This window comes from Neoarius graeffei, chromosome 21, assembly GCF_027579695.1.
Source record: "Neoarius graeffei isolate fNeoGra1 chromosome 21, fNeoGra1.pri, whole genome shotgun sequence".
Lineage (NCBI taxonomy): Eukaryota > Metazoa > Chordata > Actinopteri > Siluriformes > Ariidae > Neoarius > Neoarius graeffei.
In genome coordinates this window covers 55,586,849-55,601,175 of record NC_083589.1, presented here as the reverse complement: position 1 = coordinate 55,601,175, position 14,327 = coordinate 55,586,849, and the positions used below count along the sequence as shown (strand labels likewise).

Genomic DNA, 14,327 nt, shown 5'->3' with positions numbered 1-14,327 from the left:
TGTCCATTAGTTATCCAGCTATGGGCCCATCCATCTGGTCTATCCAGAGTCACTCTCATTTCATCCGTCCATAAAACCTTTGGAAAATCTGTCTTCAGATATTTCTTGGCCCAATCTTGACATTTCAACTTGTGAGTCTTGTTTAGTGGTGGTCGTGTTTCAGCCTTCCTTACCTTGGCCATGTCTCTGAGCACCGAACACCTTGTCCTTCTGGACACTCCAGGTCGGTTGCAGTTCTAGAATATTGTGGCACTGGAGGATAATGGGTTCCTGGTAGCTTCATGTTTAATCCTTCTCAAGTCTTTTGCAGTTAATTTGTGTCTTTTCTTCTCCACACATTTTTTGCGACCCTGTTGACTATTTGCAACAAAACGTTTGATTGTTCTGTGCTCACATTTCTATAGCTTAGCTATTTCAAGAGTGCTGCATCCCTCTGATAGGCATTTTACAATTTTTGTCTTTTCAGTGTCTGTTAAATCTCTTTTTTGGCCCATTTTGCCTGAGATAAAGAAGCTGCCTAATAATTATGCACACCTTAATATAGGGTATTAATGACTTTAGGTCACACCCTCCCTCATTACACAAATAAATACCACCTGAGAATGCTTAAATCCAATTAGCATTCAAGTGTATCTAGCTTGCGGTTGGAAAACATGCATAGAAATAATGGTAGGGTCAGAGTACTCACTTGCCTAATAATTGTGCACACAGTGTACATTCAGTAGCAACGTCTAACATCTGGATGAAAAGTGACTTCATCGTTTACCTCCTAATTTTTTAGTTTTTGTTCACAGCGACTTTAAGCTAACCAGTTTGCGATGTTTCATTGTTAGTTATCTACAGTTAGAGCCATATATATTTGGACACTGACACAAATTTTGTTTTTTTACCTGTTTACTGAAACATATTCAAGTTATAGTTATATAATGGGCATGGACATAAAGTCCAGACTTTCAGCTTTCATTTGAGGGTATCCACATTAAAATTGGATGAAGGGTTTAGGAGTTTCAGCTCCTTAACATGTGCCACCCTGTTTTTAAAGGGACCAAAAGTAATTGGACAATTGACTCAAAGGCTATTTCATGGGCAGGTGTGGGCAATTCCTTCGTTATGTCATTCTCAATTAAGCAGATAAAAGGCCTGGAGTTGATTTGAGGTGTGGTGCTTGCATTTGGAAGATTTTGCTGTGAAGAAAACATGCGGTCAAAGGAGCTCTCCATGCAGGTGAAACAAGCCATCCTTAAGCTGCGAAAACAGAAAAAACCCATCCGAGAAATTGCTACAATATTAGGAGTGGCAAAATCTACAGTTTGGTACATCCTGAGAAAGAAAGAAAGCACTGATGAACTCATCAATGCAAAAAGACCTGGACGCCCACAGACGACAACAGTGGTGGATGATCGCAGAATGATTTCCATGGTGAACAGAAACCCCTTCACAACAGCCAACCAAGTGAACAACACTCTCCAGGAGGTAGGCGTATCAATATCCAAATCTACCATAAAGAGAAGACTGCATGAAAGTAAATACAGAGGGTTCACTGCACGGTGCAAGCCACTCATAAGCCTCAAGAATAAAAAGGCTAGATTGGACTTTGCTAAAAAACATCTAAAAAAAGCCAGCACAGTTCTGGAAGAACATTCTTTGGACAGATGAAACCAAGATCAACCTCTACCAGAATGATGGAAAGAAAAAAGTATGGCAAAGGCGTGGTACAGCTCATGATCCAAAGCATACCACATCATCTGTAAAACACGGCGGAGGCAGTGTGATGGCTTGGGCATGCATGGCTGCCAGTGGCACTGGGTCACTAGTGTTTATTGATGATGTGACACAGGACAGAAGCAGCCGGATGAATGCTGAGGTATTCAGAGACATACTGTGTGCTCAAATCCAGCCAAATGCAGCCAAACTGATTGGTCGGCGTTTCATAATACAGATGGACAATGACCCAAAACATAAAGCCAAAGCAACCCAGAAGTTTATTAAAGTAAAGAAGTGGAATATTCTTGAATGGCCAAGTCAGTCACCTGATCTCAACCCAATTGAGCATGCATTTCACTTGTTAAAGACTAAACTTCAGACAGAAAGGCCCACAAAAAACAGCAACTGAAAACAGCTGCAGTAAAGGCCTGGCAGAGCATTAAAAAGGAGGAAATGCAGCGTCTGGTGATGTCCATGAATTCAAGACTTCAGGCAGTCATTGCCAACAAAGGGTTTTCAACCAAGTATTAGAAATGAACATTTTATTTCCAATTATTTAATTTGTCCAGTTACTTTTGAGCCCCTGAAATGAAGGGATTGTGTTTAAAAAATGCTTTAGTTCCTCACATTTTTATGCAATCATTTTGTTCAACCCACTGAATTAAAGCTGAAAGTCTGAACTTCAACTGCATCTGAATTGTTTTGTTCAAAATTCATTGTGGTAACGTACAGAACCAAAATTAGAAAAATGTTGTCTCTGTCCAAATATTTATGGACCTAACTGTATATATGCTGGTAAACTAGTAAACAAAGATTTTGTTCATTTTCTACAGAATAATAAGGTTCTTTCAAACCAGGGGTGTGAGTGCTTCAATTCAGGCTTCACGTCACATCTCTGAGAGACCTGTTATACAATTCATACACATTTAATGAGCCATATGTACATAAGAACTGAAACCCTTGGGAGTATTCTGTTCACCCTGATGTGTTAAATGGATTATTTTCCAATAACAGCACATCCTGCACATAGTGTTTCATTCCTCTTCTGCCACAGCAGATACCAATGATTACACATTTATATTTACTGAATATTACTTATATATTGGGGGCGGCACGGTGGTGTAGTGGTTAGCACTGTCACCTCACAGCAAGAAGGTCCGGGTTCGAGCCCCGTGGCCGGCGAGGGCCTTTCTGTGCGGAGTTTGCATGTTCTCCCCATGTCCGCGTGGGTTTCCTCCGGGTGCTCCGGTTTCCCCCACAGTCCAAAGACATGCAGGTTAGGTTAACTGGTGACTCTAAATTGACCGTAGGTGTGAATGTGAGTGTGAATGGTTGTCTGTGTCTATGTGTCAGCCCTGTGATGACCTGGCGACTTGTCCAGGGTGTACCCCGCCTTTCGCCCGTAGTCAGCTGGGATAGGCTCCAGCTTGCCTGCGACCCTGTAGAACAGGATAAAGCGGCTAGAGATAATGAGATGAGATGAGATTACTTATATTACTGAACATGTCATACAGTACTTTTTATCCATTTGTAGTTACATTTAATGTTAACCTCTGAGAGACTAGTTATTTCCTGTTATCACTTACTTTATGTCAGCTGTAAACAGTCGTTCCCTCACCAGCCTCTCTTTTTTTCTCTGTCTTAAAGTTAATTCAACAAAACAAAAAAAAAAACAACCAACCAAACAAAAAAAAAATCCGGAGCTTATCATGTTCCCAAGAAACCAGAAAGCTGTCAGTTACTGACAAATACGAAGCACTGACACTGGACGCTCCTCCATCCATGTTAAATACATGTTTCCTTACAGAAACTTCACCGTATTAATGATTATATGTTATTAACATTGGTGACATCGAGAGAGAGAGAGAGAGAGAGAGAAGCTGGTGAAGGAACGACTTTTTATTATTACTGCTATAAAGTCATAACAGGAACTAACTAGTCTCATCGAGGTTTCAAGTAACTATAAAATATAACTATAAAAAGTTAAAAATGTTCATGTTTTAATTAATAAAAAATACAGTCACTGGAAAATCGCTGTGGCAAAAGAGGAATACCAGTTTCAGGTCAAAATCATCAACTGCATTTGGACCAGGCTGCATCGCACCACCATGGAACTTATTATTTTCCAGCAAACGTTTAATTACTGACAGAGGAAATATAATTATAAGGACAAGAGTGCTCAGACTGGTTAGACTGTTTGTCTATAATATTAGGTTTGAGTTTAAATTGACAAAATGGACAAGACATGTCAGATCATGCTAGTAAAGCAAAAGTGTCTGAGCAAAACTCAAAAGCCTGATTGGTTTCAGTTGCTTTATTTTAGTTGCCATCATTTGTTCATTCATCCTGGGTTTATCTTGGCAGTGGATCCAGAGTTTAACCCGGGAACACTGGGAGGGAAGTGGCAGCAAATCCATAGCTTTTCCCCGGAACACTGGGATTGAGGTGGCAGTGGATCCAATGTTTTTTCCCAGTAACACTGGGATTGAGGTGGCAGTGGATCCAATGTTTTTTTCCCCAGGAACACTGAGAGTGAGGTGGTAGTGGATCCAGAGTTCATCCCGGGAAACCTAGGTGTGATTTGGCAGTGGATCCAGAGTTTATCCCTGTAACACTCTGGCTGAGGTGGTAGTGGATCCAACGTTTGTTCCAGTAACACTGGGATTGAAGTGGCAGTGGATCCAGACATTATCTCGGGAACACTAGGAGTGAGGTGGCAGAGGATTCAGAGTTCATCCTGGGAACAATAGGAGTGAGGTGGCAGTGGATCTAGAGGTTATCTCAGGAAAATTTGGTGTGTTTTGGCAGTGGATCCAGAGTTTTTCAGTGGAACGCTGGGATTAAGGTGGCAGTGGATCCAGAGTTCATCCTGGGAACACTGGAAGTGAGGTGGCAGTGGATCTATAATTTATCCCTGTAACACTGGGTCTGAAGTGGCAGTGGATCCAATGTTTGTTCTGGGAACACTAGGAGTGAGGTGGCAGTGGCTCTAGGGTTCATCCTGGGAACACTGGAAGTGAGGTGACAGTGGATCAGGAGATTATCACGGAACACGGGGATTGAGGTGGCAGTGGATCCAGAGTTCATCTTGGGAACACTTTGAGTTAGGTGGCAGTAGATCCAGAGTTCATCCCAGGAACACTGGGATCGAGGTGACAGTGGATCAGGAGATTATCACGGAACACGGGGATAGAGGTGGCAGTGGATCCAGAGTTCATCTTGGGAACACTGGAATTGAGGTGACAGTGGATCTGGAGTTCATCCTGGGAACACTGGGATTGAGGTGGCAGTGGATCCAATGTTTGTTCCAGTAACACTGAGAGTGATTTGGCAGTGGATCCAGAATTTATCTCTGGAACACTGGAAGTGAGGTGACAGTGGATCTGGAGTTCATCCTGGGAACACTGGAAGTGAGGTGGCAGTGGCTCTAGAGTTCATCCTGGGAACATTGAAAGTGAGGTGATAGTGGATCTGGAGTTTATCCCATGAACACTGGGAGTGATATGGCAGTGGATCCAATGTTTGTTCCGGGAACTCTGGGAGTGAGGTGGCAGTGGGTCCAGAGATTATTCTGGGAACACTGGGAGTAATTTGGCAGTGGATCTGGAGTTTATCCCAGGAACATTGCGACTGAGGTGACAGTAGATCTGGAGTTTATCCCAGGAACACTGGGAGTGAGGTGGCAGTGGATCTGGAGTTTATCCCAGGAACGCTGGGAGTGAGGTGGCAGTGGAGCTGGTGTTTATCCCAGGAACACTGGGAGTGAGGTGGCAGTGGATCTGGAGTTTATCCCAGGAACGCTGGGAGTGAGGTGGCAGTGGATGTGGAGTTTAATCCCAGGAACGCTGGGAGTGAGGTGGCAGTGGACCTGGTGTTTATCCCAGGAACGCTGGGAGTGAGGTGGCAGTGGATGTGGAGTTTATCCCAGGAATGCTGGGAGTGAGGTGGCAGTGGATGTGGAGTTTAATCCCAGGAACGCTGGGAGTGAGGTGGCAGTGGAGCTGGTGTTTATCCCAGGAACACTGGGAGTGAGGTGGCAGTGGATGTGGAGTTTATCCCAGGAACGTTGGGAGTGAGGTGGCAGTGGATCTGGAGTTTATCCCAGGAACACTGGGATTGAATTGACAGTGGATCTGGTGTTTATCCCAGGAACACTGGGAGTGAGGTGGCAGTGGATCCATCATTTGTTCAGGGAACACTGGGAGTGAGGTGGCAGTGGTTCCAGAGTTCATCCCTGGAATACCGGGAGTGAGGTGGCAGGTCATCCCAGAAACACTGGGAGTGAAGCGGCAGTGGATCCAGAGTTCATTCCTGGAATAGCAGGAGTGAAGTGGCAGTGGATCCAGAGTTCATCCCAGGAACACTGGGAGTGAGGTCGCAGTGGATCCATCATTTGTTCCAGGAACACTGGGAGTGAGGTGGCAATGGATCCAGAGTTTATCTCCGAAACACTGGAAGGGTGGGAATCCACCCTGGATGGAACACCACAAGGCATGCTGTCACCATGAGTAAGTTATCAGAGTGTCCTGTTGTGACCAGTTTCATGTGGAAATATCTGGTTAGTCATTTCCATCACCTGCACGCTGACATTTCATTGAGTCACTCCAACACACTTCCGTTTGAAGTTTCGCTCGAAGTCAAGCTGCAGATCTGAGTGCGCGCGAGGCTCCGTTCCAAACCGCCCATCCCCCCCCCCAATCTTTCATCATCTTATTTCATCTCATCTCATCTCATTATCTGTAGCCGCTTTATCCTGTTCTGCAGGCAAGCTGGAGCCTATCCCAGCTGACTACGGGCGAAAGGCGGGGTACACCCTGGACAAGTCGCCAGGTCATCACAGGGCTGACACATAGACACAGACAACCATTCACACTCACATTCACACCTACGGTCAGTATCGCATCCAAGCAGTCCATTTGAACGGGCTGTCGCAGAATCCATAAAAATGGGCGGACACGATGATGACGCGCGCGCGCGCTATCGAACCCGTGCCCATGCTGTAAACAGCGGCGGTGTGTTGCGTTTGTTAACACTGTGTGTGTGGAATGTGGTTTTGGATGCAGCCCAAGCACCCTCTTCCCCTCAGGGTTTCTAAGTGTGTGTGTGTGTGTGTGTGTGTGACAGAGAAATCTCTCAAAACTCCAGGACGCACGCTGCGCACACTGTATGCACGCACGCACACACACACAGAGGCGCGCGCGTTTCTTTTCCGGCCCGATTTCGGGTCATTGATGCGTTCACGTGCGAGTGGAATCATGTCTCCATCCTGCCGCCGGAGAAAACGGAGAAAATAGAAGATCCACCGAGTTTTGTTGGAAGTCTCACGGTCCACATGAAGGAGGCTCAGGTAAGAAGCGCGCACTTTCACTTTACATGTTTGTTTGTTTGTTTTTTCCCTTTTCCGTCTGAACTCCAGTTCCTTCAGGAGGAACGCCATCCGTCAGCCTCCTCCACACACCGGGCTGTCCTTAAATCTAGTGAGCCATCAGACTCTCATCAGGGGTTTGATCCCTTTCTGATCCCTTTCCCACAGATCGGGTGCGCATGTGTGTTGGTGTTGCTATTTTCCGGGCTTGTCGCCTGCTCTGGTGTGTTTGGAAACCCTTTAACTGACGATGTGACCACACTAGACACCCTGGTAAGCCTCAGTACATTCTCACACCTTTCTCTGACTATTTTTTTTTTTCTCTGTAGTTCGGATACACTCTCAGAAAATGAGCACTGAACTGTTCATGTCCTTTGAACTGGGGTGGAACCTTCCTTTATTTAGTTTACCTTTTACCTGGAAAGGAAGGAGCATACACTCTCCCTCTGAAGATACCATTATTATACCTTTGGGGCGGTACGGTGGTGTAGTGGTTCGCACTGTCACCTCATAGCAAGAAGGTTCTGGGTTCGAGCCTAGCAGCTGATGGAAGGCCTTTCCATGTTCTCCCTATAGGTTTCCTCCAGGTGTGCCGGTTTCCTTCACTGTCCAAAAACATGTGGTTAGATTAACTGGATAGTCTAAACTGGATAGTCTTAATAGTCTAAATGGTTGAGAGGAGAAAACCTCTATAATAATCTGGTAGAAAGCAACTGGAAACCACTACTGTAATGTTCCCTGGAAGTTCTGATGTACACTACCGTTCAAAAGTTTGGGGTCACCCAGACAATTTTGTGTTTTCCACGAAAAGTCACACTTTTATTCACCACCATAAGTTGTAAAATGAATAGAAAATATAGTCAAGCCATTTTTCTGGCCATTTTGAGCATTTAATCGACCCCACAAATGTGATGCTCCAGAAACTCAATCTGCTCAAAGGAAGGTCAGTTTTATAGCTTCTCTAAAGAGCTAAACTGTTTTCAGCTGTGCTAACATGATTGTACAAGGGTTTTCTAATCATCCATTAGCCTTCTGAGGCAATGAGCAAACACATTGTACCATTAGAACACTGGAGTGATAGCTGCTGGAAATGGGCCTCTATACACCTATGGAGATATTGCACCAAAAACCAGACATTTGCAGCTAGAATAGTCATTTACCACATTAGCAATGTATTGAGTGTATTTCTGATTAGTTTAAAGTGATCTTCATTGAAAAGAACAGTGCTTTTCTTTCAAAAATAAGGACATTTCAAAGTGACCCCAAACTTTTGAACGGTAGTGTACGAACACTAAAGAAGATTGTACCTTTAGTGCTACACCAGCTTGTTATTGGGGCAGTACCCACTAAGGTACTTATTTGTACCCTTTATATACAGTACTGCTTAGGAGCATATATGTAACTTTTTGGCCCTAAAAAGGTGCACAAGGTCTAATAACAAGTCCTAGGAGGTACATTTGTGTATATTGTAACTTGAGGGACTCCTAATGTACCCCTATTTCTGACAGTGTACCCTATCTCTAATATACCTCTACAGCTTTACTCTAAAATAATTAAAATCTATTTATGTACCTTTATATAACTTCAAGGGTACTTTCTATCCACATTTCCATACAAAAGTACTAGTACAGGGTTTTTTTTCTTCTATGCAGAACAGAACAGTAGTCTATGAGGACAGATTTAGAATTTTTACCTTATCTGAGCTTTCTTGTAATTAATAAACCTGTTGTAGATTTCTGAAAAGTGTTCACCACGTGATGAAAAAATGATTCGATTATATTCCAATGAAGCACAGCTTATCTGTATTTTACTGAAAATAAAGCAGCCTTTCCTTTCATTTTCACGTTCAACAAGTTATTTATTTGTCACATGCTCATCATGGCATCAATAAATCAAATCCCAATAACAGAATTTGCATAGAGCTTCAAATTCATCATCAGTAATACAGTCACATTCTAATATTGTATGAACACAGTGGATTACTAAAACCTAAAAGTGATTACATATTCAGATGTTGGCTGAAGTAACGTTTTGTTAACGTTCTGTAATTAATAGATTAAGTAATAACAGAAGAAAACAACCACTCAAGGTTATTTTTTTTATAATTAATCTCACAGATTATTCAGAACAGGATTATACAGAATAAAGAACTTTCTCTCTCTCTCTCTCTCTCTCTCTCCATCCAACTTTGCAATAACTATATCACGGTTAGGGTTGCGTTATAAGAGTAAATGAGTCAATAATTTTAATGTTAATGTGTTTTACTTCATATTAAGGCTGTCCCAATGAATCGGAACAAAATATTCAGGATCAGAAGTGTATCATACATAGAGTTGCATCATAAATATAAATGAGTCATGACAGTTTTAAAACCTTATAAAAAAAAATGTGTGTGTATATGGGTCTGTCTCAGAAACTGGTCTCTCATTTGGGACATTATGGTCAAAAAATAGATTTTCTAATTTTACTATTTTTTTTTGCATTTCCCTAACACTCAATGCTTCTTTTGTCATGTTTAATAAGAATAAAGATAGTATCTTGCTTTATCTGGCCTCCACTGTGGAAAATTTTTTTGATTACAATTCAAATGCTTTTGTAAAATTGATTTCCATATAAAATAACTGCAGCATGAAGAATTAAAGCCCCTCCTTCACAGATGAGTGAAAATATGGAATAAATTTCCTCTTTTTGATTGCTTGGGTTAAAAATGCCAAGTTATGATGACTGAATTGATTATTCACTTAAATATGAATGATATGATACATTTTGGGTATTTGATATGGCGAAATAGGACACAATGGAAAAATCAAGAACACACCGGAAAGATGAGAATAACGGCGGTGGTAAAAGAACAGCGACTGTACCGGCTGAAGGTTGCGCGGGTCTCTGTTGCGGCGCGTGAACATCAGGACATCACTACTGCGCCGGACAGAGCGGGGGCGGGGCAAAATGACTGGCCGTAGATTCTATCAAAAGTTCGATCTAAATTGACCATGGTTGCAAAATATTGGCCAAAAATACGCTCACTATACGCTCACAAAAATTTACAGCTCACTACGAAATATGAAAGTAAGATGAAAAAGAAACATTCTATTGCCTTATACTGCAAGACTAAAACAAAATAAAACTGTCAAGACTCACCTTTTCAGTGATAACGTCCGAACAGATCACTCGCGTAACAGAAAGACCGCAAATGGAAGCACGATCAACTTCTAACTGCTGGAGTGGAAAATTCCATTCTACACATGCAAATTGTTAATGCGTGTCCTTCCCCGCATACAAATAACATGCTACGGTAAAAAATAGACCACGACTCATTTTATAGCTCAGAAATTCATACAAGACCAGCTACCATCGTAACATATTCTGTAAGAAACATATTCTATACCTAACTTTCAGCTTTCGTTTTAAAAAACAAAATTGCAGATTTATAACTAAATGTTTATATGGTGTAGTGATTTTAAGTTACTACTTTTGGTGAGGTAGTGACCTCGACCCTGAGGCTTTCCGTTTCGATCAAAACACACGATCGTATTGGTTTTGGGTTTGTGGAAAATGGAGTTACAATGGTGATCAAATATTTTGCATGATGTTTTATTCCGGTTATGATTATTCTAGAAGAAGAAACCTTTATTCCTCACATGCACACTTCAAGCACAGTGAAATTCATCCTCTGCATTTAACCCATCTTAAGCAGTGAACACACGCACATACCCAGAGCAGTGGGCAGCCACACCAGAGCACCCGGGGAGCAGTCAGAGGTCAGGTATAGAGATCTGCGCGGGTCGGATTTTTCAGTCCCGCCCCCGCTCGCGCCCGCATTGTGCAGTCCCACTCCCGCCCGCAAAGAATTATGATTTTCAGTCCCGCTCCCGCCTGCGCCCACCAAAAAATTATGATTTTCCAGTGGCGCGGGAAGACATTGTCGGCAGGGGGTGCTGTGACGTGACCTGGCACATTTTTTTGAAGGGGGGTCCTCCCCCAGAAAATTTTGTATTTCTTAGATGCAATTTCCTGCATTTTAACCAATCAGGCGTCCGAAATCCTTTTAAGCTTGCAATTGCAATATTTCGTTAAACTGCCTACTACTTATAGGCCTAATCCGTAAAAATGACTTTTTTTTTTTTTGAGTGATGACGGAAGAATCTGAAGCCTGTCTGTCAATGACAATTCTCAGTTAACACGATTACGAAGGACAGGTTATTTTAGAAGCAGAAGCGCACAGCTGTGGTTTAACAGTCGCAGGTTTTACATCTGCTCTAGATAAACTGAAGGAGACGCGGATTCCACCCGATTACAGCCTTACATACCCAGATCCAGTCAAGCGAGTGTGCATTTCAAATACAGTAGTTAGTCGCACGCACACACACACACACGAAACAGAACAACACTCTCGCTGGAACAACACAAACACCATGGTTCTCTCAATCAACAGACCGAAATCCATGAACCCACTCATCCTACTACTATGGGTTAGTGACACTAACTTAGTGTTCTATTGCAAAAATCACTCATAAAAGTGATGCAGCGGTATTTCACACTCTCCATTAAGAAAAGTAAAAGTAAAACATAATGAGCATGGACACACCGTTTTAAACGAACATTTTTTAAGATTGTAGTTACATCTGAGTCAACTTCAAAGCACGATGCTAGCAACACCTGCACTTGTTCAAGGCATACCAAATAGGCTCAAGTGAACACGACACAGCGGGCAATTAATAACCAAATGGCCTTACCTTAAAACGCTGTCTTGATCATATGACTTCTCGCAATTATTCCACTTAAATCCACACGGTTCTCTTCTGAGACATAGTAACTATTAAGTATCAACTAACTAACTCTTACTCTTCTCTACAGACGGTCGACTCGTACTCGCTTCCTGTTGTAATTTCGCGCGCTGAAAAGCTGAATGTCAACGTCACGACAAAAAAAATTCTGATGGTCCACTAGGCTACATATTAAGTTATAAGTTTTAATTAAATCCTTTTTAAAATAACTAAAATGTAGCCCTCATCATCCTACATCTAAAACATGACATATAAAATCAGCAGAGCCAAATGAAAACAAATAAATAAACATATATATTTTCACGTAAGTTTTGTTTTATGTTCATGTCAGTTTTGAGGGTCCACCACCAGGGGGTGCTGCCGCACCCCCCGCACCCCCGGTTCCTGCGCCGGTGTGATTTTCAGTCCCGCTCCCGCCCGCGCCTGCCATATTTTGTCCCGCTCCCGCCCGCAAATCCCGCATGATGCAGACGTTCGCGTTATTTCTCAGGAAAGTTCTTGTCTTGACACAGCGTGATGGTGCCCCGCCCCCTACTTTGAGTGGATTTCAGCATAAATATCTACAGCTCACGTTGTTATTATTTACCTTGTTTCAGAATTCAGCATGTACTGTCTCTAATAATAATATTTAATGCTGTCAAACAATTAAAATATTTAATCGCGAATCACACACTTTTATCATATGAGAAACCATTGTAATTCTCTGATCAGCATAAAAAAGTGAATGGACTTGCTTTGTACCAATGGTGTTTTTTTTTTGTTTTTTTTTTATCGCAAAGCAGAGCTAGTAAAAGAAGTGAATTTATTTACTGCTTGAGTAAGTCTACAACTTTAGTCAGAGAGACAGGTTACACAGTGACGGTAGGCTTGACTCAATGCTATCCCAGAAATTCTTCCTGTAATATGCAAATTTGGCTGCCTCTGATTGGACAGCCAAATTTGCATATTACAGGAAGGATTTCTGGGATAGCATTGAGTCAAGCCTACCGTCACTGTGTAACGTCTCTCTGACTAAAGTTGTAGACTAACACAACAAGTAAATCAATTCACTCATGGTTCTCTTGTTAGCTGGGTATGAACTGCGAGTCATTAGAGTGATCAATGGCAAGTTTAAGATGCTATTCCTCCGCCAATCTAACTCTCTCTGCAAATTTAGGCATCTTAAAATGTTTTTATTAATGCCAAATAAAATATCCAGCACAAATTATATATGATAGATGTAAATTAATAATTTATACATTTTATTTCAAACACATTTATAGTTAGTGGGACTGCAGCTTATCACCGCTCCCGCCCGCGCGTGCATATGTGCACTTCCGGTCCCGCCTGCGCCCGCAATGAGCTTTCAAAATTTGTCCCGCGCCGCACTGCTTTTCGGCGGGTCCCGCGGGACTCCCGTGGGAGTGCAGTGCTCTAGTCAGGTACCTTGCTCAAGGGCACCTCAGCCCAAGGCCGCCCCACGTCAACCTAACTGCATGTCTTTGGACTGTGGGGGAAACCGGAGCACTCGGAGGAAACCCACGCAGACAACTTACAAACTCCACACAGAAAGGCCCTTGCCGGCTGCTGGGTTCGAACCCAGAACCTTCTTGCTGTGAGACGACCGTGCTAACCACTACACCACTGTGCCGCCCAATTTTGTGAGCGCACCACCAATCCTTAGGTGGATAAAGTTACAAGTTAAAATACAATTAGTGATAACTGTAGACTTTTCAGTGGACGACAACCTTTTTCAGGGAATGCGATGTAGTCAACCATTTATCATGCCCCAGATCAAGCCGCCATTTTTCCACAAATTTGCAGAATTTTGGCCAAATTCTGAATAGAGTATTCACATCAAAGATTTAGTTTTATCTGTATTATTTCTTTCATCATTTTATTTCAAATTAAAACCAACATCACCATTCAAAACCGTATAGTTTATTGACTGTGAGTATATTTAGTGGGGTTCCCCCACAGTACCCAGTTTCTGAGACAGACCCATATATATATATATATAATGTGTGTGTGTGTGTGTGTGTGGCCCATTCTATAATTGTGGGTATATTTCAAGTGTTGACTCTGTTAGTCATCATCAACTCTGTTATTGTTAAACCGGGCCATCCATTAACAGAACTGATGACAACAGAGTTGACATTTTCCACCACGTTTTTGTGTCTTAACTCCACATACCAACCTCAAACTAGCTACCACACGGCATGTATAAAAACAGAATTTTATGGATTTTAATTGTATTATTGTTTAAAAAAATGACTGAGAGATTTGCTGCAATATCACAATAACAGGGCGGCACGGTGGTGTAGTGGTTAGCGCTGTCGCTTCACAGCAAGAAGGTCCGGGTTTGAGCCCCGTGGCCGGCGAGGGCCTTTCTGTGTGGAGTTTGCATGTTCTCCCCGTGTCCGCGTGGGTTTCCTCCGGGTGCTCCGGTTTCCCCCACAGTCCAAAGACATGCAGGTTAGGTTAACTGGTGA

At 42.6% G+C, this 14,327-nt stretch overlaps 1 protein-coding gene across 2 annotated transcripts in view; it reads left to right on the top strand.

The window, feature by feature from the left end:
• The first annotated feature begins 6,809 nt into the window (after window positions 1–6,809).
• The window catches only part of kitlgb (kit ligand b), a 27,505-nt gene continuing 19,987 nt past the window's right edge, over window positions 6,810–14,327 (top strand). For both annotated transcript variants that reach the window (XM_060903383.1, XM_060903382.1), the window contains exons 1-2: window positions 6,810–7,051; window positions 7,238–7,342. In XM_060903383.1, coding sequence (XP_060759366.1) covers window positions 7,037–7,051; window positions 7,238–7,342 — 120 coding nt within the window. In that variant the 5' untranslated portion in view covers window positions 6,810–7,036. The remainder of the gene's footprint in view (window positions 7,052–7,237; window positions 7,343–14,327) is intronic.